General features: G+C 51.1%; 8 protein-coding genes across 8 annotated transcripts; 3 read left to right on the top strand and 5 right to left on the bottom strand.

The window, feature by feature from the left end:
- Positions 1 to 1,266: 1,266 nt before the first annotated feature.
- UREG_02529 (uncharacterized protein) lies at positions 1,267 to 1,419 on the bottom strand (the record flags this gene model as incomplete). Its single annotated transcript, XM_002542967.1, has 1 exon — positions 1,267 to 1,419. One exon carries the CDS (start codon positions 1,417 to 1,419, stop codon positions 1,267 to 1,269), a length of 153 nt encoding a protein of 50 aa, XP_002543013.1.
- A 650-nt stretch (positions 1,420 to 2,069) lies between these two features.
- On the bottom strand, positions 2,070 to 3,055 carry UREG_02528 (uncharacterized protein; the record flags this gene model as incomplete). Its single annotated transcript, XM_002542966.1, has 4 exons — positions 2,070 to 2,191; positions 2,248 to 2,473; positions 2,516 to 2,645; positions 2,862 to 3,055. 4 exons carry the CDS (start codon positions 3,053 to 3,055, stop codon positions 2,070 to 2,072), a joined length of 672 nt encoding a protein of 223 aa, XP_002543012.1.
- Positions 3,056 to 3,617: 562 nt separating this feature from the next.
- On the bottom strand, positions 3,618 to 5,213 carry UREG_02527 (uncharacterized protein; the record flags this gene model as incomplete). Its single annotated transcript, XM_002542965.1, has 2 exons — positions 3,618 to 5,107; positions 5,165 to 5,213. 2 exons carry the CDS (start codon positions 5,211 to 5,213, stop codon positions 3,618 to 3,620), a joined length of 1,539 nt encoding a protein of 512 aa, XP_002543011.1.
- An 822-nt stretch (positions 5,214 to 6,035) lies between these two features.
- Positions 6,036 to 9,882, top strand: UREG_02526 (uncharacterized protein; the record flags this gene model as incomplete). The annotated part of the gene is made up of 4 exons (XM_002542964.1): positions 6,036 to 6,317; positions 6,375 to 6,911; positions 7,066 to 7,162; positions 7,388 to 9,882. The coding sequence occupies 4 exons, from the start codon at positions 6,036 to 6,038 to the stop codon at positions 9,880 to 9,882; spliced, it is 3,411 nt and encodes a 1,136-aa protein (XP_002543010.1).
- Positions 9,883 to 10,431: 549 nt separating this feature from the next.
- Positions 10,432 to 11,361, top strand: UREG_02525 (uncharacterized protein; the record flags this gene model as incomplete). The annotated part of the gene is made up of 2 exons (XM_002542963.1): positions 10,432 to 10,921; positions 11,141 to 11,361. The coding sequence occupies 2 exons, from the start codon at positions 10,432 to 10,434 to the stop codon at positions 11,359 to 11,361; spliced, it is 711 nt and encodes a 236-aa protein (XP_002543009.1).
- A 701-nt stretch (positions 11,362 to 12,062) lies between these two features.
- On the top strand, positions 12,063 to 15,307 carry UREG_02524 (glycine dehydrogenase; the record flags this gene model as incomplete). Its single annotated transcript, XM_002542962.1, has 2 exons — positions 12,063 to 15,192; positions 15,252 to 15,307. 2 exons carry the CDS (start codon positions 12,063 to 12,065, stop codon positions 15,305 to 15,307), a joined length of 3,186 nt encoding a protein of 1,061 aa, XP_002543008.1.
- An 893-nt stretch (positions 15,308 to 16,200) lies between these two features.
- UREG_02523 (uncharacterized protein) lies at positions 16,201 to 17,904 on the bottom strand (the record flags this gene model as incomplete). The annotated part of the gene is made up of 2 exons (XM_002542961.1): positions 16,201 to 17,411; positions 17,568 to 17,904. The coding sequence occupies 2 exons, from the start codon at positions 17,902 to 17,904 to the stop codon at positions 16,201 to 16,203; spliced, it is 1,548 nt and encodes a 515-aa protein (XP_002543007.1).
- A 1,076-nt stretch (positions 17,905 to 18,980) lies between these two features.
- UREG_02522 (choline-sulfatase) lies at positions 18,981 to 20,908 on the bottom strand (the record flags this gene model as incomplete). The annotated part of the gene is made up of 2 exons (XM_002542960.1): positions 18,981 to 20,360; positions 20,495 to 20,908. 2 exons carry the CDS (start codon positions 20,906 to 20,908, stop codon positions 18,981 to 18,983), a joined length of 1,794 nt encoding a protein of 597 aa, XP_002543006.1.
- Positions 20,909 to 21,471: the final 563 nt, after the last annotated feature.

The raw sequence follows: 21,471 nt of genomic DNA, 5'->3' as shown, positions 1-21,471 counted from the left end.
CTGGTGCCCTGGGATTCTCACATTCAATCCCAGCCCCAATATCCCAGGCGTTGGAGAATCTGCATCCACGGACACGGGGGCTCCACGGGAGCACCCCAGAATGTTTGTGGAAGCTTCGCTCTGTCTCTGCTTCGGAGTTGGGCACGGATATGCTGACATTTTCATCACGTTGGCCGTGGTCTTGCGTATTATCAAAGGCTTTGTCAAAGCCTCAACAAGCTGATTATAATTATAACCTGGCTTTTCTTTCAGCCCCGGGGGTAATCAGAACGGGTACGGAGCAAGCCACCCAACCAACCTCTTGTTACCCCCGTTGTGCCTTTTTTGGCCCCGGTCTGGACTGTGGACCCAAGCCTTGATCTGAGCTCAAGTCACGACATTGCGAAGCAATATCGCGAATACTCCCTTTAGGCTTCTGATGGCAAACTGCTTTCAGCGTTCGCCTCATCTCAATAATGTCTGACGGCTTCTTCACGCGGGCCGTGGGCCATGCTACACTAAGCGCAATTTGGGAGCAGTCTTGAATGTCCTCGCCCCTACCTTTGAGTACCCTCTGACAGCCAGAGAGCGCTTGCTAAGTATGAGGATCCACAGACAAGTGCATGGCTCGAATTTCCCCAATCTAGGATTTCGCACTATTACAAGGACCACGTGGGATCCCGGAACCAGGACAGTCTTTCTCTTAGGATTGTCGGATCAGATCTGAAGAGTCGTACCGAGTCGGGTCATACCTTGAATAACTGGCTCTCGAGAAATCCGACATTGCTTCCTGAAGATCGCTTCGCGGGAAGATACCTCAACCTGTTGCCCGGTGTTCTTGGCAAATTGTGCTCTTTATTCGCGAACTGTGGCTGCTAGCGAGACCATGCTGTGATACCCTGGGAAAGTTGTGAATGAAGAGAGAGGCTACTTTTTCGAAGCTCTTTCCTAATGATGGGGCTGCCTAGTATATTTGGTGAAAGAAATGTACCTGACACCTATCTCTGGTTCAACAGCATTTCAATCAAGACTCTTCATGTCAAACATCCATACTCTCTCGCTCTTGAGCTCCGGGACTACATGGCTAATGCAACACCGCATATTACAATTATTATTACCAGGAGAAATAACGACGATTCTAGAAAGCCCTGGAATATCGAGCAAGGGTCCCCGCAAAGCTTATTACGATTTCAAGTGCCAGCATTCTTCACGGAAGCATTAGCAGGGATGAACTCGAGTTAATTCTCTCGAAATCTGGGGCAAGGACGAAGTACTGTCGAACCAAATTTACCAGAGCTTTTTCGACTTGCCAATGCCTTTGAGAAATTTCATGTGTTGATGCAAATGCAAAAGAGGAAGTATAAAGTACTGCGTAGAACGGGACTCCTGCAGAAGCTCATTATTCTTATCCGGGGACTTGAAGGCATGATGTGGTGCCATGATGGACTTCTCCAGTTATATCCCTGGCAATGATCGCCCGACATTGCCATGATCAAAAAGCTTGGTTATGCTAAGGTAGTAACACTACTTTACCGAGACCCTGAGCAATTTCTTTTCTTGGAGATGAAGCACCGTCTGGGCCAGAAATCTGGCAGTGAACTTTCAACTGCCCGGCACCGCCGCACAGGTCAGGGAATTGAACATGTTTTGCCGCCCTCTGTTTCTTCATTTCCGGTTGCTGACTGATTCAAGGACTTGATCTCCCGCTTCGCAGCACTTCTGATACGGTCAACTAACAACCTTAATATCGTCCGTCCATTACCAAATATCCCATTTGACTTAATTTGACGAGCTACCATCTATTTACCAACACCCAGGCACCAGCGTTACTTTGTACGATGTCTTGTTGCCTTCACGTACGAGCTGCTCCGTGTGACCAACCATCAACTAAGCACTTGCTCTCAGTCAACAGTTCTCCCAATCTATCTAGAAACTGCAAATTACATTATGTATTCGGCTCATACAACCCCTCATACACGTTCAAAGTTTCACTCACATGATTAATGTAGCGTGGCTGGTGCAACCCCATGCGAGGATGCCATTCAGTGGAGCGCACTATGAGAACCCTGATCACCAAGGACGATCTTGCTTCAGCTACCCGGATTGTCCAAGGACGATGTTTTGCAAGGGCCTGGTGGAAAGATGAGGCGGGAAACCAGGTACCTATTCTTCGACGAGAATTTGTCATTGATCAGGTGTTGGACAGCCAGACCTGGAATGGAGAGCGGGTTATCAAACGTCCTCGTTAAGTGTACAATTCGCATTTACCAGCCCGCCGCCCGTTTCGGCGACCGCCCCGTTCGGGTTTGGCCTTGAATTCCATAAAGACAGTGTTGGTGCCATCCTCAACCGCTGCATCAAGGCATTGCGCGGGCGCAATCAAACGTCCATTCTTGTCATAGAAGGTTGGATGTCGGTTTCGCGCATCCTTCTTGGCTAGCCGCTCAACTGCGGGCGGATTAGGCGGGCCAACTGGCACCTCGTGTACCTTTTCCTATTCACCATGCTTGTTGCGAGCTTTGAAGAGGATCGGGACCCTCTCAGTGCCAGCCTCTGGCGACAAGTGCTGCGGTGCACTTGTTTTAGGAGGGCGTGCTAGAGTACGCGGTTTCAGCAGTTTCCCCTGGCTTCGCACCGACTCATCCCCGCTTGGCTTTGAGGCCGTCCTGCCGGGCTGGGGCCCACATGTTTCTCTCTACCAGCTCTAGACTCTGTGGCTGCTCTTTCCCCAAGGGGTCACCGGTCTGGAGCCGGTTGTGAGTGAAGTCGAACCTGGGTTTTGCAAGGATACACAGCGACGGTGCTTCGGGATCGTTATAATTGTTCTCTGCCAGGCAGCCATGAATGGGCGGAGCTGAAATAGATAGCCAAACCCAACATACGGTATCCAGAGATTAAGCCACTGGCCCGCCTTGACTTTCCACCGCCTTGGGAGTTTGACCATAATCAGAAATGCAAAAGTGGTCGTCTGCTGACCACAATATATCACCTCTACTCTGGTGGAAGGCCTGCCACAGGCAGCATTTCGCAGGACAAAACGCACGAGGCGGAGGTTGGTGGTGATGCCAAACGTCATTATGGACAGACTGAGGCATCTCTTTGAGAAGCTATTAAGCACCTTCACATGGCGGCAAGGGGTATATGTCAGAGTAATTGCAACGGCCAGATGAGTCTTCAAGAACAGCTCATATTGGTGCCTTCGGACAAGTGGAACTAGAAGCAAAAACAACAACAGACTTCTGGTCTAAATGGGTTGTCAGATAGGAGCGGCTTATGAACGCGTACGGAACTCACAAAGATGCCATAAAAGTACAGCCCATAATCAAGAGAAACCCCAACGCTTCGCAGAGCTATCACTGTGTGTATGACTCCTTGCATGAGCACCACTGTGGCAATAGTACCATGGATTCCGCGGTAGGTTGTGAGTGGCATCCCGAGAAAAGAGCAGAGGGAAGCAATTGACCACCCCAACTTGTGCGGCACGGGTAACTACCCGCCTGAAACAGGCCGTTGAATATATTTTCTATATCAAGTAGATTTATGGAATATGTTCATCAACTATCTCCCAGGTAACTAGTCACACCAATACCTACGATGAGCTCGTCAGCCACGAGATCAACGATATTTAGCATCGAGTTTCAATTCTTTGGCCCTTCCGCTCCGTTTGGCTTCCCTGACAGTACCTCCTCTGTTGTTTTCAGGATAATCTCAAATGCGTTACGAACGTACTTCTCCTCCGAGAGCCATGATCCGCTCAGTACCCGCATCACATATATTCCACCAACAACGGAGGACGTGATGAATATATCACCATCTGCATTGATCTTCTCATAAACCTGACGCGTAAGCGCACCGCTCGCACTCCCAGCCGCGGCAGCCGCCTCATCAGAGATACGGAAGACAGTCAGCCCAAACGCGGGCGGCGTGACGACGGTGAACAAATCTTTCCTGCCGCCGAACAATTCCACAAACACGTCACCGTGATGCAAGCCCTTGTAGATAAACGCTTTCATCCCTGACAAGCCATACGCACGCATCACAAACCAAATCTTGAGGGCACGGAATCGTCGACCCAGCGGGATCTGCCAGTTCCGGAAGTCCACGGTATCCGGGCGGTCAGAGTACGGGTTGCGTAGGTAAGCGGGCGTGATGTCCATGGCGGATGTGAGATCCGTCCGATTGCGGACGAAGAGGCAGCTAGCGTCGAAATTGACCAAGAGCCATTTGTGCATGTTGAAGTTGAAGCTGTCGATCCCGGTGCTCCATTCGCGCGCGATGGGTTGGTATTCGGGGGTGATGAGCGCTGCTCCGGCGTACGCTGCGTCAATGTGCACCCATATCTTCTGCCACGAAGGTCGGGATGCGAGGACGGCTTTGATTTCAGCAAATCGATCTGTTGCGCATGTGCTTGTTGTGCCCATGGTGGTGGTGATGTAGTAAGGAATCAGGCCAGCGGCTTCACACTCTTCGAGGACTTTGCGGACTGATTCTCCGGTCATGTCAAAATTGTCCTCTAGGGCTGTGGGAACAGTACGGTAGCGGGTTCCAACGATCCGGGCGCCTTTGGCGGTGCAGCTGTGCGCTTGGTCGCTGCCGATTGCGACGAGCTTGCCACGGAGGACCATAACTCTGTCCTCCCATTCTGGCGTGTCTTCCTTTAGACCTTCGGCCGTCGCGAGATCGCGAAGCATCCGCTCTCTCGCGGCGACCATGACCGTGACGACAGCCTCACTCGCGCTACCCTGAATCACACCACCGCCTCTTGTCGGCCCCGTGCTGTGGAAACATTCCGGCAATCCAATAGCCTGTGCGACCCAGTCCAGCACGACAATCTCCAGCTCCGTGCAGGCAGGAGAGCATAGCCAGTTGAACGCCGGTGCGCTAAACGCCGCAGAGTATATTTCGGCTAAAATACTAGGGTACGTCGTGAGCGCAGGGAAGAAGGCCATAAAATGGGGGGATTGCCAGTGCGTCAGGCCAGGCTTGATTTTGGATTCGATGTCCTGTTGTATTTGGTCCCATGATTCCGGGCTTTTGGGAGGGGATTGAGGGAGGAGCGGGCGAAGATATCCAGGTTCTATGTTTGGGAGGACACGGCGGGAGGGAAGAGTGTTGAAGTGTTCGATAACTGCAGCAAGTCAGCGCCAGTATCTTTTCGATTCCACTTAGATCAGACGACACTTACTTTCTTCAATGGCTGATTGGGCAGCCTGCCGGAATTGGTCGGCGTCCATGCTCAAGGCACAACCTGTGCTACGAAAGGACTGGGAAAGGAAACAATTGGTAGGACGCAAAAACTAGCGACTGACACCACAGGAGAGAGAATTAAAACAAGGGGTGCAATCTATAGTTAGTTACTGATATCAACCACCACAAGCAATATCAAACGATTGAAAGAATGTAATATATCAAACATGCCTCTTATATTTCTTTCGGCCTCCACGCTGTCTGACCAAAGGGCGCCCGAAGTTCCCCGCTGAAGCAGCCGAAAATCGGCAACCCGATCCCGCCAATAGAATCGCAGCATCAGGGTTTCAAGGTTGTTCTCGAAGCCCAAGGCCGCTTTCTTTCCGCACCTTGTGCTTACATAAGGCGGAATAACGGAAACGCCGCTTCTGTAGCGATTTCGAGTCTCGACTACATACGACGGGAGGATCATCAACCCTACAAGGACGGCTGTCTGTCCTCACAGTCTTGCGCAATGTTTGTCAACACATGCTCGGTTGGTCGTTGGTCTTTGGGCCTCGTATCTGCGCTAAATGCAGCATGTTTGATTCTGGGCTGGATGAAGACGGGTTGATTGGCCGCTGACTCTCGTCCGACTTTGATCTGAGTGTCCTTCAGCGCTCACTGGGTGGCATGCGATGTGGGCTCTGCATGCCCATGTCTCCTCGTCTTGGGGGTCAGGCTCCCCGCAACGCGATGGCGTTCGACTTTGCCAGAGATGCTTCACTATGTGTTGGTGAGCTCATGAGGCTCCATAACAGATCGATACCTACATCATCCTAGGAAAGCTACTGTTCTTCTCAACTGCCAGCAAGGACTCTGCGGCGAGCATGGGTGAAGACTCGAGTCTACCTATTTATTGGAGTACTTGCCAGGAAAAGCTACAGAAAAATCGACTATGGCAGATCTCGACGAATCTACATGTGCTGCTTGCGAGCATCATTACAGCATCTTATATCCCCGTCGTATCAGCAGCGAACCAAAGCGGTGATGACTTCAGCAATAATCTTTTCAGCGATCTGGCACCGATACTTACGCTCTTTGGCGAGCATGTGGCAAAGCAGTTTATGGCAGGTTCACTAGGATGGGCAGACAACATACTTTTTGCAATGGTAAGCTTGATAGATCATAGCGATGGGACACTTTAACTAATGTAGGTATTGGGATAGGCCCCTTTGGGTATCATTACCGCCATTGTCGGGGCTATCAGAATTGGCGGCCCTGCATGGTTGAAAGCCATTATCGGCAGAGCACGAGAACACATCGCGACTGCAGAGGTTGAGTTGACAACGTCAGTGTCATCAGACGCATGCGAGCTTTGGAACGGAAAAGCAGTCGTACGGCTTTCGGGGGAGCCCAAAATTACTGAACTTGTATACTTCCCCCAACTGGGGGATCAGCCGGAGAAAAGCTGGTATTCCGTAGCTGCGGCAATGGAACAGGGCAAGCTGTCGGTGATAGAGGACAGGTCAGCTCACTGGTCCATCTCAATCGCGCCGAAGCCGCAACTCCAGACTAGAAAAGTTTCCGAGAGTTGCGGTTCTTCTTCGACTCTGAAAGACGAGGAAAATGTCTCTAATGCCCAAACCAAGCTTTACCCACACGGCCAGAAGACCAGGTCATTCCCTAATATTTCTCTCAACCTGAGCGATCGAAGAAACACGGTGGAGCCGCGAGCATTTGCTATATTTGGCTTTTTATTGCAGGTAGGATCACTCCTATTCTCCGGGATAATAGCGTACGATACAAGCCCGGGGATCAAAATCAAACGAGAAGCGAGCTTACCATATGGATACCCTCTTAACGCTGCGGGGACCACCATGCTGGTAATCGGGATGCTCATATGCGCATATGTGGTAGAGTCAAGTACGCGCGAAACGGTGTGGAAGACCACGATTGGCACGCGAAACTTTCGCATCTTATGGCTGCAGCGAGGGGAGAACGTCAATGACCAAGTGTTTGACTCATATGTGATCGTGGTGAAAGGCCACGCCAATCTGTCATGGACCTTGCCTTGATACTGGTGGCAGCTCCGTGGGCAAGGATCTCAACCCAGACGCTTGTAGTAGTCGGGACGCTTTCCGGCTTGGTTGGGCTTCGTAACCCCAGTTCACCGGGGTTCGAGTAATGCACTGGTCAGCCTCCATCGCCCAGCTAACGGCGACGCTGATTATGACTGCAGTGAGATCCTACGTGCGTCGCGGCATGGCGAAGGCTCCTCGCAGCCAGAAGCTCCCGCATGGGCGGGAGCTCGACTGGCTCGCTACTCGAGCTGCCAGCGGGAAAGATCAAGACAGGATTTGGTCGACGGATCCAACAGATGACGACGATTCGATCTGGACTGAAGGATGTTGGAAATGGGGTGTAATAGCAGTCTCCGACCCGATGGGCCATCGCTTTAATCCGCCCACTACTGCAGCAACCCGCTCCGACGATGTCGTTCGGATAAGACAGCGCATTGGAGCGTTGATCAAATGGACAACAACGACAACCGACCTGGCTACCTCTCTTGCAGGCTCCATTGAAGCTGTCATGAATTCACGTTTTGCGCCTGATAAATGGAAGGAGAAACGAGAGCTGAGATGGGCCGTACAGGGTCAAGATTGCGGATCGATCTTTCTATCATTGCGATACTATAACGGTCGTTGGATAGCCAACGCCGCAGAAATTGATGCCGTCTTATCCCTGTGGGTTTATGCTGCTGAGACGGAAGACAAAATCGTCAAGCAAACCGCGGAGAAAGCAGCCAGTAGTGAGCTACCGGACGATTGGGCAACGGCGGGCGGAGTTGACTGGCTTCGAAGTGGACATGAAGCCCTCAGGCCGCAATGTGTCCGATTACTTGGACACGCAACACCAAGCTATATCCGTGATTTAACTTGGTACCTTGTTGATGGGACCTCAGACGTTGTTAGGGCAAAAGAGCTTTTGAGCGGTGATAGCCCCGGGCTTCCCGAACCCAAGCTAGCGTCTGTGAAGGGCATGCCGAACGACGATACCCAGAATAGGATTGTTGAGATCGAAGGCAGGAGAGTAGTGGGTTTCTGCCTCAATGACCCTTGGAAAAAGAGCAAGTCTCGTCCTGCTAAGAGAAGGTTTCGTTTGTCTCCACTGCCTGCAGACATCGACACGCCTGCTCCGATTGCGGCGAGCCCAGCGCCAGTGGCAGAGTACCTTGCTACAGTGTCAGATTTGCCGATAGAAAAGCTTTATGCGCGAGATTTGTTCTCGGTCTTTATATGGAGCGTGGCAAGCGGCATGGATCAACTCGGAGGCGAAACAAGAGCCCATCCACAGCAAACCCAGCCATCAGGGACCGATCAATTGCGATCAATCCAGCTTTGGAACTCGATCCTGGCAGAAGTTGCATACGCTGTCAAAGTGCATGGAGGTGGGATCTTTGAAGGCTTAAATGACATCTATCTCAGTATCATTTCGCCTCTCAGTTGGCATCGAAAGCTCCCTGAGCCGTCTTGCATCTTAGACCACGCGATGCGTATCGCTGGAGGCTACGAGGCGGTTGGTCATTGGAGCAGAGCCACGGATGTCTATGTCTGGCTCTTTCGGACGTGTATGGCTTCTGACAACGACGACCCTATCACCAAAAAGGCTACTGCAGCTCTATATGAGTTTACTCATAGAGTTGGAAATAGAATCGAGCTCTGGACGCGGCAATGCCGAAATGTTAAGGCTACTAAACTACTCGTCGAATTCAAAGCTTGCATGGACAAAGAGCTGACTCTCGCTGATGAGAGAGTAGTTAGCGGTTTGGATGCGGTCTTTGACCTTCAGAAACGCTCGAATGTAAATTCCATCTCAATCGTGTATGATGGGCTTCCGCTTTATAATATGATGTTCCATTGGCTGTCAAATGATGAGTGGCTTGCTTCAGATGCAAAAACTAAAGTTGACATTATTGGACCCACAGCTCTTCATTATTCTGTGATCATGGAGTACGCCGATGGCGTTGAGAAGTTGTTGGGGCACGGAAACGACCCATGCACCAGTGACCTGGTGGGATGGATACCTCTACACTATGCAGCACTTATCGGCGTTGAAGACTGTGTTAGGCACCTCTTGGGCAAATGGGATCCCCAAGCCCAAGTGAAAGCGCGAAGTCTGTGTGGATGGACACCGCTGCATTGTGCGGCTTGGGGAGGCCACGCTTCAATTGCATGGGCCTTGTTGCAAGACGGTGCAGACATTGACTTGCAAGGCAGAGATGGCATGACAGCATTGCACTGCGCAGCAGAGAAAGGCCACAGTTCAATTGCAAAGCTCCTGATTGAGGTGGGGGCAACTGTCGATATTCTCGACAACTGTCGCTCAACGCCGCTCCATTGGGCGGTATACTATGGCCATGAGGAGGTCGTGCAACTCTTAGTCAAGAAGAGAGCAAACACCGCTGCCCTCGAAGCAAATGGAATGACCCCGCTGCATTTGGCCGCAGTTTCAAATGCCCAGGTGGATAATGTATTCGAGATCATTGCCCATTTAGGATGGAATATGAAGGATTTGGCCATCAGTGACAGACTCGGACTCACACCGCTGCATCTGGCGGCTATTACGGGGAAGATGGCTTTGGTGGAGCATTTCATATCGAACGGCGCAGAAGCCAGCCTTGTGGACAGGCAAAAGGCAACGCCGCTGCACTGGGCAGCGAAGAAGGGGCGCTAGGACATAGTTCTCTTCCTTAGTCAGAACACGGATGTTGAGGCCAAGGATACTAATGGCGAGACCGCTCTGCATAAGGCAGCAGCCAATAACCACAAAGAAGTTGCGCAGGTGCTTATAGCTGAGGCAGACGCTGATATTATGGCCCGGAATGTCAAAGAACGGACTCCGCTGCACCTAGCAGCTGCTAATGGACACGACCAGACAGTTCTAATGCTTATCAATGAGAGTGAGGCTGATATTGAAGCCCAAGATAGCAAGGGTCAAACACCACTACATTTGGCAGCCGGTAAAGATTTTGAGGTAGTAACCCGCATTCTCATTCAAGGAGATGCAAACGTCGAAGCAGGCGATTACAAGTCTCGGACCCCGCTGCATGTGGCGGCTCGGAATGGCCATGTGGCCACAACTCTTGCCCTGGTTACTGAGGGCAAAGCCGATGCCCAAGCCCAGGATGAGAACGGGTTCGCAGCGCTTCATTTGGCTACTCTGAAAGGCCATGAAGCCGTTGTGCTCGCCCTTGCGTCTCAAAGCACAGTTGAAGTTGACGCAATGGGAAATTACGGTCAGACAGCCATGCATTTGGCTGCCAGCCACGGCCAGGAGGAGACGGTTCGGGTTCTCATCAATACAGGCAAGGCTGAACCTAATGTTCAAGCTCACGATGGACAAACGGCTTTGCATCTCGCAGCTATGGAAGGCTATGATGCAATCGCGCGCATACTTGTCGCTGAATTTGGTGCTAGTATTGAGACTAGGGACGACGACGGGAGGACGCCACTACATCTTGCAGCACATAACGGCAAAGATGCAACAGTGCGCGTGCTAATTACCTTGGGCAAGGCAGATGTTGGCGCCAAAGACGATCATGGGCAGACAGCGCTACACCTGGCTGCTGTCCGTGGCTGGCTATCAACGACGTCCCTCCTTTTTACCGAGTTTCAAGCTGATGTTGATGCCAAAGACAATTATGGGCAAACTGCCCTACATCTAGCCACATACGATAACCATGAAGCAATTGTTCGTTCGCTGTTCTCCAAGGGTAAGGCTGATGTCAGTGCAACAGACGGGTACACCCATACACCTCTCCACATTGCTGCCCGTCGCGGCTTTGCCACACTTGAGCATGTGATGATTGTTGAATGTCAAGCGGATGTTGAGCTCAAAAACCACGACGGTTGAACAGCACTCCACTTGGCGGCCCTTCACAATCATGTAGCTGCTGCTCAGGTGCTGATTGCTGATGGCAAGGCTGCTGTAGACGTTCAAGATAACTATGGGTGGACACCATTGCATCTTGCTGCAGGTAATGGGCTTGAATCTGCTGCTCGAATGTTAATGACGGAGGGCATGGCCAACACCGAAATCAAGGACCACTATGGGCTTACGGCATGGCAATTCGCCGTGCAGAACGGCCATAAGATAACGGCATCCACAATGGAGGAGTTGCTCCGTGCAAAACAAGACTCAATTGTTGCATAGGACAGAGAAACTATACTGCTTTTCTCTTGATTGACTTGATAACTATCTCCCTTGAAATCCCGTCTTACATAATCCGCAAACCCCTGAGCCCCTGAACTCCAGAGTTTGCTCAAACAACTCTTATGAACAAGAGCCAAATAATCAACGGTATAATCAACCAGGCTCTCAGCACAATCTATATCCACTGCAATCCAGTTTTCTCTCGCTCCAACCGCCCCTTTTACGCGGGAAACTGCTTTGAGTTGCCCGTCGGAGATTATGTAATACACCTGAAAACTTTTCCCGTCAGGTGATCTCGGCGCTTGCCTGTTTGCGGCTAGCACCAGCACGGATTTGCCGTTTCCACCAATCATGTGCCTTAAACTGCTTAGTAATTATTAGGTTCGTTTTCCATTGGCCCGCGGTTATCGCACGTGACTGCTATCGGCCGAGGCTTGCCAGGGATATCCAGCCAATCAGCGGCGCGCCTCAGCAACCTTGGGGTTCCGCAGCAATCCCGCCGAGTGACACATCCCCCGCTCGCTTTTTATTCTGCTGCGTCTTTTCTCTGCTCTTCTGCTCTGTCTCTGACCTGTTCGCAATTCCTCTCGTTTCAATTGCTGCAGTTCGCGTGTCTGCTTGTGCCGAGAGACCTCGTCTCGGTCCCCGGTTCCCCTTTTCTGCACAATTGATTCGCAGACTTGCGCCTCCAGCCTGCAATCATGGTCGCACCATTCGCGGTTCTCCGAACAGGCGCCCGCCAGCTGGCGTATAATTCGCTGCGCAATGCTGCGCTCAGATCGTCTCGCGTGTCGCCGCTGACGGCCTGCAGGCAATGCTTGCAGCTTTCCCGTTTCCAGCAGACGCAATCAGCCCGCAGAGCCGTCCACTCGAGCTCTGGCGCCGACACCGACAGCCTCCAGCCCCGGGACCTTCTCTCTCCACTAGACACATTTCCACGCCGACATATTGGCCCTGGCGCAGATGCCACAGAGCAGATGCTGGGTGCTTTAGACCCTCCAGCGAAAAGCCTCGACGAATTCGTCCAACAAGTACTTCCCGGGGATATCTTGACTGCCAGGAACCTCTCGGTTACCGAGCCAAAATCCGCAGCGGGACTCCGCAAAGACGGCGTGCTGGGTGGACTTGGAGAAAAGGATATGATCAAGTTGCTCGAGTCGTACAAGGCAAAAATCGACGCGACGGGTAAATCATTCATCGGGTGCGGGTATTACTCGACCGTGGTGCCACCCGTGATCCAGAGAAACGTTCTCGAAAACCCTGCTTGGTACACCAGTTATACTCCTTACCAGCCGGAGATCAGCCAAGGTCGGCTCGAATCCCTCCTAAACTTTCAAACTCTGACGGCCGACCTGACCGGTCTCCCCGTCGCCAATGCGTCCGTCCTCGATGAGGGAACCGCTGCCGCCGAAGCGATGACCATGTCATGGGCCACCCTCCCTATGAGCAAGCAGAAACAAGATGGAAAAGTCTTCGTTGTGTCGCACCTCTGCCACCCGCAGACCATTGCTGTCCTGAGGTCTCGTGCGGAAGGATTTGGCATCAGACTGGAGATTGGCGACATCATGGCAGAGGATTTTAAGCTTGTTAAGGGTCAAGGAGATCGACTAATTGGTGTCCTCGCGCAGTATCCCGATACCGAGGGAGCAGTTCTCGACTTTGAAAACCTGAGCAACCAAATCCATGCCCAAGGCGGGACCTTCTCGGTTGCCACTGACCTCCTCGCTTTGACTGTTCTGAAAGCTCCTGGAGAATTTGGCGCCGACATTGCATTCGGAAACGCACAGCGATTGGGTGTACCCATGGGTTTTGGTGGTCCTCATGCCGCCTTTTTCGCCTGCACTGATAAGTACAAGCGTAAGATCCCTGGCCGTATTGTTGGTGTTTCCAAAGATCGCCTCGGCAACCGAGCCTTGCGACTAGCCCTACAGACCCGCGAACAGCATATCCGCAGAGAAAAGGCCACTAGCAACATTTGCACGGCGCAAGCTCTTTTGGCCAATATGACTGCCATGTATGCCGTATACCACGGCCCAAAGGGCCTGAAGGCCATCGCCGAACGTATCATGGCGTTGACCACTCTTCTGCGCCAGAATCTGGAGCTGTTAGGATTCAACGTGCTCGCGAGAGGAAATGCCTTTTTCGATACCCTAACTATTGAGGCCAAAGACGCCTCCGAGGCAGATTCGATTGTCACCTCTGCTCTAAATTCGGGATTGTATCTTCGACGAGTGAGCCCCACCAAGGTCGGCATCTCGCTGGACGAGAGTGTCGGTGTCGATGAGTTGAAAGAACTCCTGTCTGTATTTGCAAGTATTTCTTCGAAGGGTGGAGCCGAAGTTTTGAACGTCAAGGATGTTCCGTCTATCGAACTTCCTGCAAGCGTCAAGCGGACGTCTTCCTATCTTACCCACCCTGTATTCAACACCCACCATTCCGAAACCGAAATGCTGCGCTATATGCAGCACCTTGTGTCAAAAGATCTATCTCTTGCCCATTCCATGATTCCTCTCGGATCCTGCACCATGAAATTGAACGCCACCACGGAAATGGTCCCCATCACATGGCCAGAGTTCTCGACCATGCATCCCTTCACTCCCGCTCAAAAGGTGGAAGGTTATGTCGACATGGTCGAGGACTTGGAACAACAGTTAGCAGATATTACCGGCATGGCCGAAGTTACCATTCAGCCCAACTCTGGAGCTCAAGGAGAATTCGCAGGCTTGCGAGTTATCAAGAAGTACCAAGATAGCATTGGTGAACCCGGAAAGAGGAATATCTGCTTGATTCCTGTTTCTGCGCATGGTACCAACCCTGCCAGCGCTGCCATGGCTGGTATGAAAGTTGTCACGGTGAAGTGCGACACTGCCACCGGAAATCTCGACCTTGCAGACCTTCGCGTTAAGTGCCAGAAACACAAAGACGAGCTGGCGGCAATCATGGTCACCTATCCTAGCACATTCGGCGTCTATGAACCCACTATCAAGGAAGTTTGCAATATCGTTCACGAGCATGGCGGTCAGGTGTACATGGACGGCGCCAACATGAACGCTCAAATTGGCCTTTGCTCCCCCGGAGAGATTGGCGCTGACGTCTGCCACCTTAACCTTCACAAGACCTTCTGCATTCCTCATGGCGGTGGCGGGCCCGGCGTTGGGCCTATTGGTGTTGCTGAACACCTCCGACTCTTCCTCCCCTCTCATCCTCTGAGCGAACCTCTTCTAGCCAAACGGTCATCTTCCGTTGACTCCCCTCCAATCTCTGCTGCGCCCTTTGGAAGCGCAAGCATCCTTCCGATCACGTTCTCTTATATCAACATGATGGGCTCCAAGGGCCTCACTCACGCTACTAAGATCACCCTCCTGAACGCCAACTACCTTCTTTCCCGCCTCAAGCCGCACTATCCCATTCTCTATACGAACACCAATGGCCGCTGCGCCCACGAGTTCATCCTAGATGTCCGCAAATTCAAAGCCACCGCTGGCGTTGAAGCCATTGACATCGCTAAACGCTTGCAGGACTACGGCTTCCATGGGCCGACCATGTCTTGGCCCGTTGCCAACACCCTGATGATTGAGCCCACCGAGTCCGAGCCCAAAGCTGAGCTCGACCGATTCTGCGATGCGCTTATCTCAATCCGTGAGGAGATCGCGGCGATCGAGCGTGGAGAACAGCCAAGAGAGAATAACGTGATGAAGATGGCACCTCACACCCAGCGCGACTTGCTTGCCACGGAGTGGGATCGTCCGTATACGAGAGAGAAGGCAGCCTATCCACTGCCGTGGTTGCTGGAGAAGAAGTTCTGGCCTACTGTGACAAGAGTGGATGATGGTGAGTCTCCTCAGAGTTCTTTAATGCATGGATTTCAACTGACTAACCTTGCCATATAGCTTTCGGCGACCAAAACCTCTTCTGCACTTGCGGCCCGGTTGAAGACTCAGAATAAAAACAGAATAAAATGATATCCCTATCTCGTTTCGTTATCTTGCGTTCATGCCTGATGTCCTTTTTAACATTCATGGGATACCTCTGCAACGTTGCATTTAACATGAAAGAATCCATACACGAGCACTTTAGATATGTCCTTGCTACCCCTCCTGTCACGTGTACAATTAAATCACTTACTCGCGGAAAAAAGCACCCAACATGACCTGTAATGTCCAAAAGTGCAAAGTGTTTCAACACCTTATGACTGAAAAATATTATAATACCCTATTTGTCCTTCACTGCTTGCTCATGATTGACTGACCGTTACTCCAAAAATTGAAAGATTTACTTCGAGCAATATTATCATTCACTTTCTTTCCGAATCTCTTCAACTAATTCCTGGTCTTCATTCTAACAGAAAAAGCATGTCTCCCTAGCTATTCTTTATAGGCGTTACTATTCATATCCTTTCGGCACTTTTCTCGATCAAACTATTAATCCAGTTCATGAATCTATTTCCTTTTTGCGTTCGTATTTGACGTATTCCCGCGCCACGGGAGCGGAAAGCCAAGGATCTTGGCAGGGGCGGACCAGCAGCGGAATCCCCTACTTCGAGGTTCGAGTAGTCCAGCTGCGGAATGATTCATTGGTATGTATAGCTAGAGGGACGTAGTCTCTAGCTCTGGAAGTGACAAAGCCGTGCATATAATGACCAGCTGTCTTTTCAACAATATCTTGTAGAGAGCAATTTATATCAATAGTATACATGTACCCTACATGGTCACTGACTGACGGTATACTGCACATCATACCGATGTAGTCTATGCTGTAATATAGTTAAGGACAAGTCGTTGACGAACTTTCACAAATTCCAGGTCCAATCAATGAGCACATCACCCTCAGAAGTGAAGATCATGCACCAGGGATCTTTCCATGAACTAGGCTTCCTCCCACCCAGACAGCCTTGACATTCCTATCATCACCGCTCCACATCCACTTCGCAATTTTCTCTCCCCAATTCTCCCACCCAAAAATATCCACATTTCCCCTATCCTCCTCATCCTCGTCCTTTCCTATCACTCCGCCTAGCTCAATCATTTGCGCATCCCAGAACATTCCCTTCTCAAATCCACCAATATCATCCTCCATTCCAACCACTTTCGCACCACCACGCGTGGCCAAATACAGTGCCTCTTCAACACTCAGCTTCTCCCGGCCGCTAGCGCTCGACTCCTGCTTCTCAGCAGCCCCATTCTGGAAAGACACCAATCTGGACACCAAACACGCCTGCCGCGCTGCTTCCAGAATACTCGGGCTATACCCTCCGCTTACGTCCGTACCCAAGCCGACAGGTATGCCATCATCCAGCAACGTCCGCACCGGGCATAACCCCGATCCAATCGCCGAATTGGACGCGGGACAATGAGAAACTGCCGAGCCACGGGCATGAATCAGCTCGCGTTCAGCTTGTGTGAGATGGATACCATGCGCAAGGATGGTGCGCGAGGTGAGAAGTGCGGCGTTGTCGTATACTTCAGCGTAGCTGCTGCACTGCTGGAATTGGGATAGAACAAGTTGAATCTCTTCTTTGTTTTCGGAGATGTGCGTTTGAATGTGCGTTGGTGGGGACGTTGAGGCTGCGAGGGCGCCGAGTTTGGAGAGCGTTTCAAGAGTACAGGATGGGGCGAATCGGGGTGTTATGATCGGGCGGATGAGGTGGCCGCTTGGGTCTAGAGAACGGATATGTGCCATTGAGGCTTTGGTGGCGGCAATGGATTGCTCGCTGGACTCGTCGCGGTAGTCGCCTGGACAGGTTTCCGGGTTGTCCATGCAGACGCGGCCGATCAAAGCTCGCTGGCCGCGAGCATGACATATATCAGCGAGGAGATTGGTAGCGGGGACATGAATTGTAGCAAAATAAGCAGCGCACGTGGTGCCATGTGAAAGGGTGCGAGCTACCACTCGGTTATAGGCAGTGTACGCCTTTTGAGGTGCAATATTAGGATCTGATTTGTTTCCAAAGGACGACTCCAATGGGAATGTATAGGTCTCTAACCAATCAAGCAGCGTTGACGAACCAAAAATGCCAGAGTTGGGGTATTGCGAAGCATGAATATGGGTATCTGTGCCCTGAGCGTCAGTTTCGTGTAACTGGCTCCTGGTCCAATTTCAAAGAAGGCTTGCATGACGAGCAGCGGAGGAGGTGCAGATGGATAAGCTCAAAACTATCGCGCGTTCCCCCTTCCGATGTTATTCTACGGAGAACGGAGTCGACATACCCACAAACCCTGGAAAAAAGAAGCCGTTTCTCTCCTTCCTTGACCTCACAATGTTCACAAATGTCCCAGCGTTTTCCGTTCCATTCAGGTCCCATCCATGCCTCTCGATTAGTTGAGACAACTCGTTTTCACTTTGTACTTCCCAGTCAAAACCTTCAATCCTGCCTTCTGTTTCGTTTACCCACAAGGCACCGTGATTAACAACTAGTCGATAGGTTGGGGGCAAGTTTGGCGTTGCCTGTGTGTCCGGCCCACGAGTCACGTTCAGAAAGGTTCCATAGTATACTGTCCGCGAGTATCCTCCTTTGGAGCCATTTGTTGATCTACTACCGTTCATGATATTTTATAAGAACGGTAGGAGCCGTTCAACTAGGCCTTATCGAAAGGATGGCGGACTATCAAAAATAGAGACAAAGCACCCTAAAATAGATATGGAATGGGTATATTCTTAAAAACAAAAAGTAAAGCGCCAGGAGAAAAGCAGGTAGATACGTCTGATTCCGGAGAAGCTGGCAGTCTCACAAACGTATCAGGCCAAAAGAATGTACGGAAAAAAGTTAGGTAGCAAGCTGGGTCTTTCAGAACTAACTATACTGGGAGAAACACCAAGTGCCTAGCAGTAAGAAGCATCCCAAGCCACCTCATCAGCCTGCATTTCAAATGAGCGCGATGCTATGGATCAAACCGGCCTTTTATATGTCGTCCTGGAGAAAGCAAGACAGCCTCGTCAACTGACGTCGGCGGGGTCCGAAGCCCTGGTTAGATAAGCTACTCTTGCCCGAATCAGGTTAGACACCAAGATCGGGCCGAGCATAAGCGGCACGTGACTAACTACCTCAGCCGAGCCGAAGCCGAATCTTAGCTGCCCGGGATCCGGTTTATGTACCTTGAGATAGTGATAAAGGTGTAGACTGGGCGTCTTGCTTTCCTACGGCTCGCGTTAGTTATCAAGGCAGAATATGGATCCAATCCTTGTTTCCTTCCAAATATAAATATCGTCTTCAATTTAACTATCCAACTAAGAATACTTTAGATGACAGGACGAAAAGCTGAGAGTAACCCGGCTTCCTGGATATCCGCCTACCATCCACCGCGCACTTCGGCCAAGAAGTCATGGCAGATAAAGCTCCTTTGAATACGGAGTATACTAGTTAGTTAATGATATTTCCCATTTTTTTGTGTACTGTGGTTGGTTTTTCCGAATCCCCACTCATGGGGGGTTTCACCGCCGTGAATTGCATGTTGAATGATTTTCAATAGTTTTCCGTGTTTTTTCTTTTTTTTCTGGTTATCTTTTCTCGACCCCGTTTTCGTCTTCTCCGCCCATATTCTGCGTTCTCGCTAGATCAAAAAATTGCTGGTCGAAGGTGTTGCTCGGAAACCGTTCACCAAATTCCTTTGCCTATTCCATCTTCATGGCCGAAATTGCACCTCCCTCCCAACTCTTGGCCAGCGGTTCAAAAACTCAACATTTCCCAACGCGCTCTGTCCAACGTTGCGGATATACATCTGGCTTCCATCTGTTGGAGGCGTGTAATCCCAGGCCGTGATTTTGCCTTCAATCAGAGCAGAATATACCAGTCGACGGCGGCGCTGAGAGTGCAAAACCTCTTGATGGATACGCTTAAAGTCCCAGCGTGCGTGAACCTCTTCGTGGAACGAAGCTAGCAGGGCGGCTAGTTCGGCAGGCTTAATCGCACCACGCGCAACGGTGGTAGCCTTGTTGGGGCTTGGACTGCGAGGTGGAGTGAAAATGGCAGGATTGGAAGTGTTTGACTGTGAAAAGAATGGGACGGGTAGGGTTTGAGGGCTGGGGGACGTCACAGGTGTCGGAAGCGGCGCTGGGCCTGTGGGTTTTGGAGGCGCTGCTGCTTGGGGACAGCTATCTTTCACTGCCACGTGATGGGATGGCAGTTGGATACCTTCAGCAAGATTGGTAGACTCGGTAGGATCGGCCTCCACATTGAAGAGCATGGGCGGATCAATGGGCGAGTAGATGAATTTCCATGGGCCGCGACGGATCATGACTACTGGAGCCAATGTACCTTCTGCCATGTACTCTCCCAATACTGTATCGGTCTTCTCACCACTGGAGCTCTCGTCGAGGTAAGGCATCAATGAGACACCATCAAGCGGCAAGGTGGGGTCAACAGAGCCACCACTCATAGCAACGAATGTGGGTAGTAGATCCATAGTAGATACATTCTCTTTGACCCGTTTCGGTTGGTACTTTCCAGGAGCAGATACAATCATTGGCACCCTGGCAGACATTTCATACCACACCATCTTGTACCACAGCCCCTTTTCTCCAAGCATATCGCCGTGGTCTCCTGTAAATACAACAATGGTATCATCCGCTAAGCCACAATTCTTCAAAACGGTCATCAGCTTGCCAATTTGCGTATCCACATAGGTACAAGCAGCAAAATAAGCGCGACGGGCAGCCTTGATACGCTCTTCAGGGATTTCCCTGTCCCACAAATCGACAATCTTCATTACGCGCTGTGAGTGCGGATCAAGCTTGTCTTGGGGGAGCGCAGGAGTCTGGGGAAGTGGGATATCCACATCTTCATACATATCCCAGTAGTCTTTGGTCATAGTATAAGGATCATGTGGATGTGTCATGGAAACAGTAAGGCAAAATGGCTGACCAGTACGGTAGCGAACGTGGTCATAGAGGTATTGCGTAGCTTTGTGAACCACTTCGTCGTCGAAATCGAGCTGGTTACTGCGAACGCACGGGCCAGCTTCCATCACTGAGGACATGTCATGATACCAGTCTTTGCGCAGCTCCTGCTCGAGTTCACCGTTTTTAGTATTATGTCTAACAACGCACCTCAAGAACGATAATAGAAGATCAAGGGGACCAAGGATTACATCAAAAGCCTCCCTGTTCCGTCTTCTTTGTCACTTGTGTTCTCACTCACCGGCTGATCCCAATCCACAGTCCATCCGTAATCACCAGGATAAATGTCGCTAGTTAGTCGTTCCTCATACCCGTGTAGCTGGTCGGGTCCTGCAAAATGCATCTTCCCAGACAGTGCTGTGTGATAGCCTTGCGCTCGCAGGTAATGGGAATATGTAGGGGTGTCGGCTGGGAGATCACTGGCGTTGTCGTAACCACCAATTCGTGATGGAAGCTGTCCGCTGACCATAGTGAAGCGCGAGGGTGCGCAGAGAGGAGAGTTGCAGTATGCTGACTCAAAAACCACGCCGGATTCCGCAAGCGTCTCGATATTAGGGGTTTTGATCCGGGAGGAAGAGTTGTAAATAGAGAGAAGGGGGGCAGCCATCTGGTCTGCCATAATGTAAAGGATATTGGGCTTCTTTGTAGTATCCATAGCGTCTGTTGCTGGCGTCTTCTGTGCTGAGATTAGGATTGTATGATATTCAGGTGGCGAATGCTTAGAGCTAGATTGAAATGAGGCTCGAGGCAGCGGGGTCAAATACAAATAAAAAGCCGCTTGATTATAAAAGAAATAAAGATAGACGCTGGGCCAACGGAGATGGTGCTTCAGAAGGATGGATGAGCGGCTAATAGGGTATCAAGGCTTGCACAAGAGGGAATAAGGAGCAAAGAGAAGGGAGGGGGCAGATGGGGTAATATATGCGGATCGAGGAGAAGAGGAGAAAGGCCGGAGCCAAGCATTTTGGACTGATCTCTCAATCCCAGGCTAGTAACAGTCGATCCATGCATTATGGACTGGAAGGTTCGGCAAGTGGCAAAGGGAGGACGGTGGGAGCAGTCGATTACTCCGCTCAATTGCGTGATAAGACAGAACCCGGGATGGCGAGATCCCCGACGTTGAAGACGAAACCATCCATTGCCGGGAAGACGGAGTCGCCATTCTCTCCTGCTCTCCTCTCATCTCCCCCGACTCATGGTGTTTCCTTCCTGGCTGGC

The sequence above is a fragment of the Uncinocarpus reesii genome, genomic scaffold (assembly GCF_000003515.1).
Source record: "Uncinocarpus reesii 1704 scaffold_1 genomic scaffold, whole genome shotgun sequence".
Classification (NCBI taxonomy): Eukaryota; Fungi; Ascomycota; class Eurotiomycetes; order Onygenales; family Onygenaceae; genus Uncinocarpus; species Uncinocarpus reesii.
Note: the sequence above shows the minus strand (reverse complement) of the source record. Positions and strands in the feature narration are given on the sequence as shown.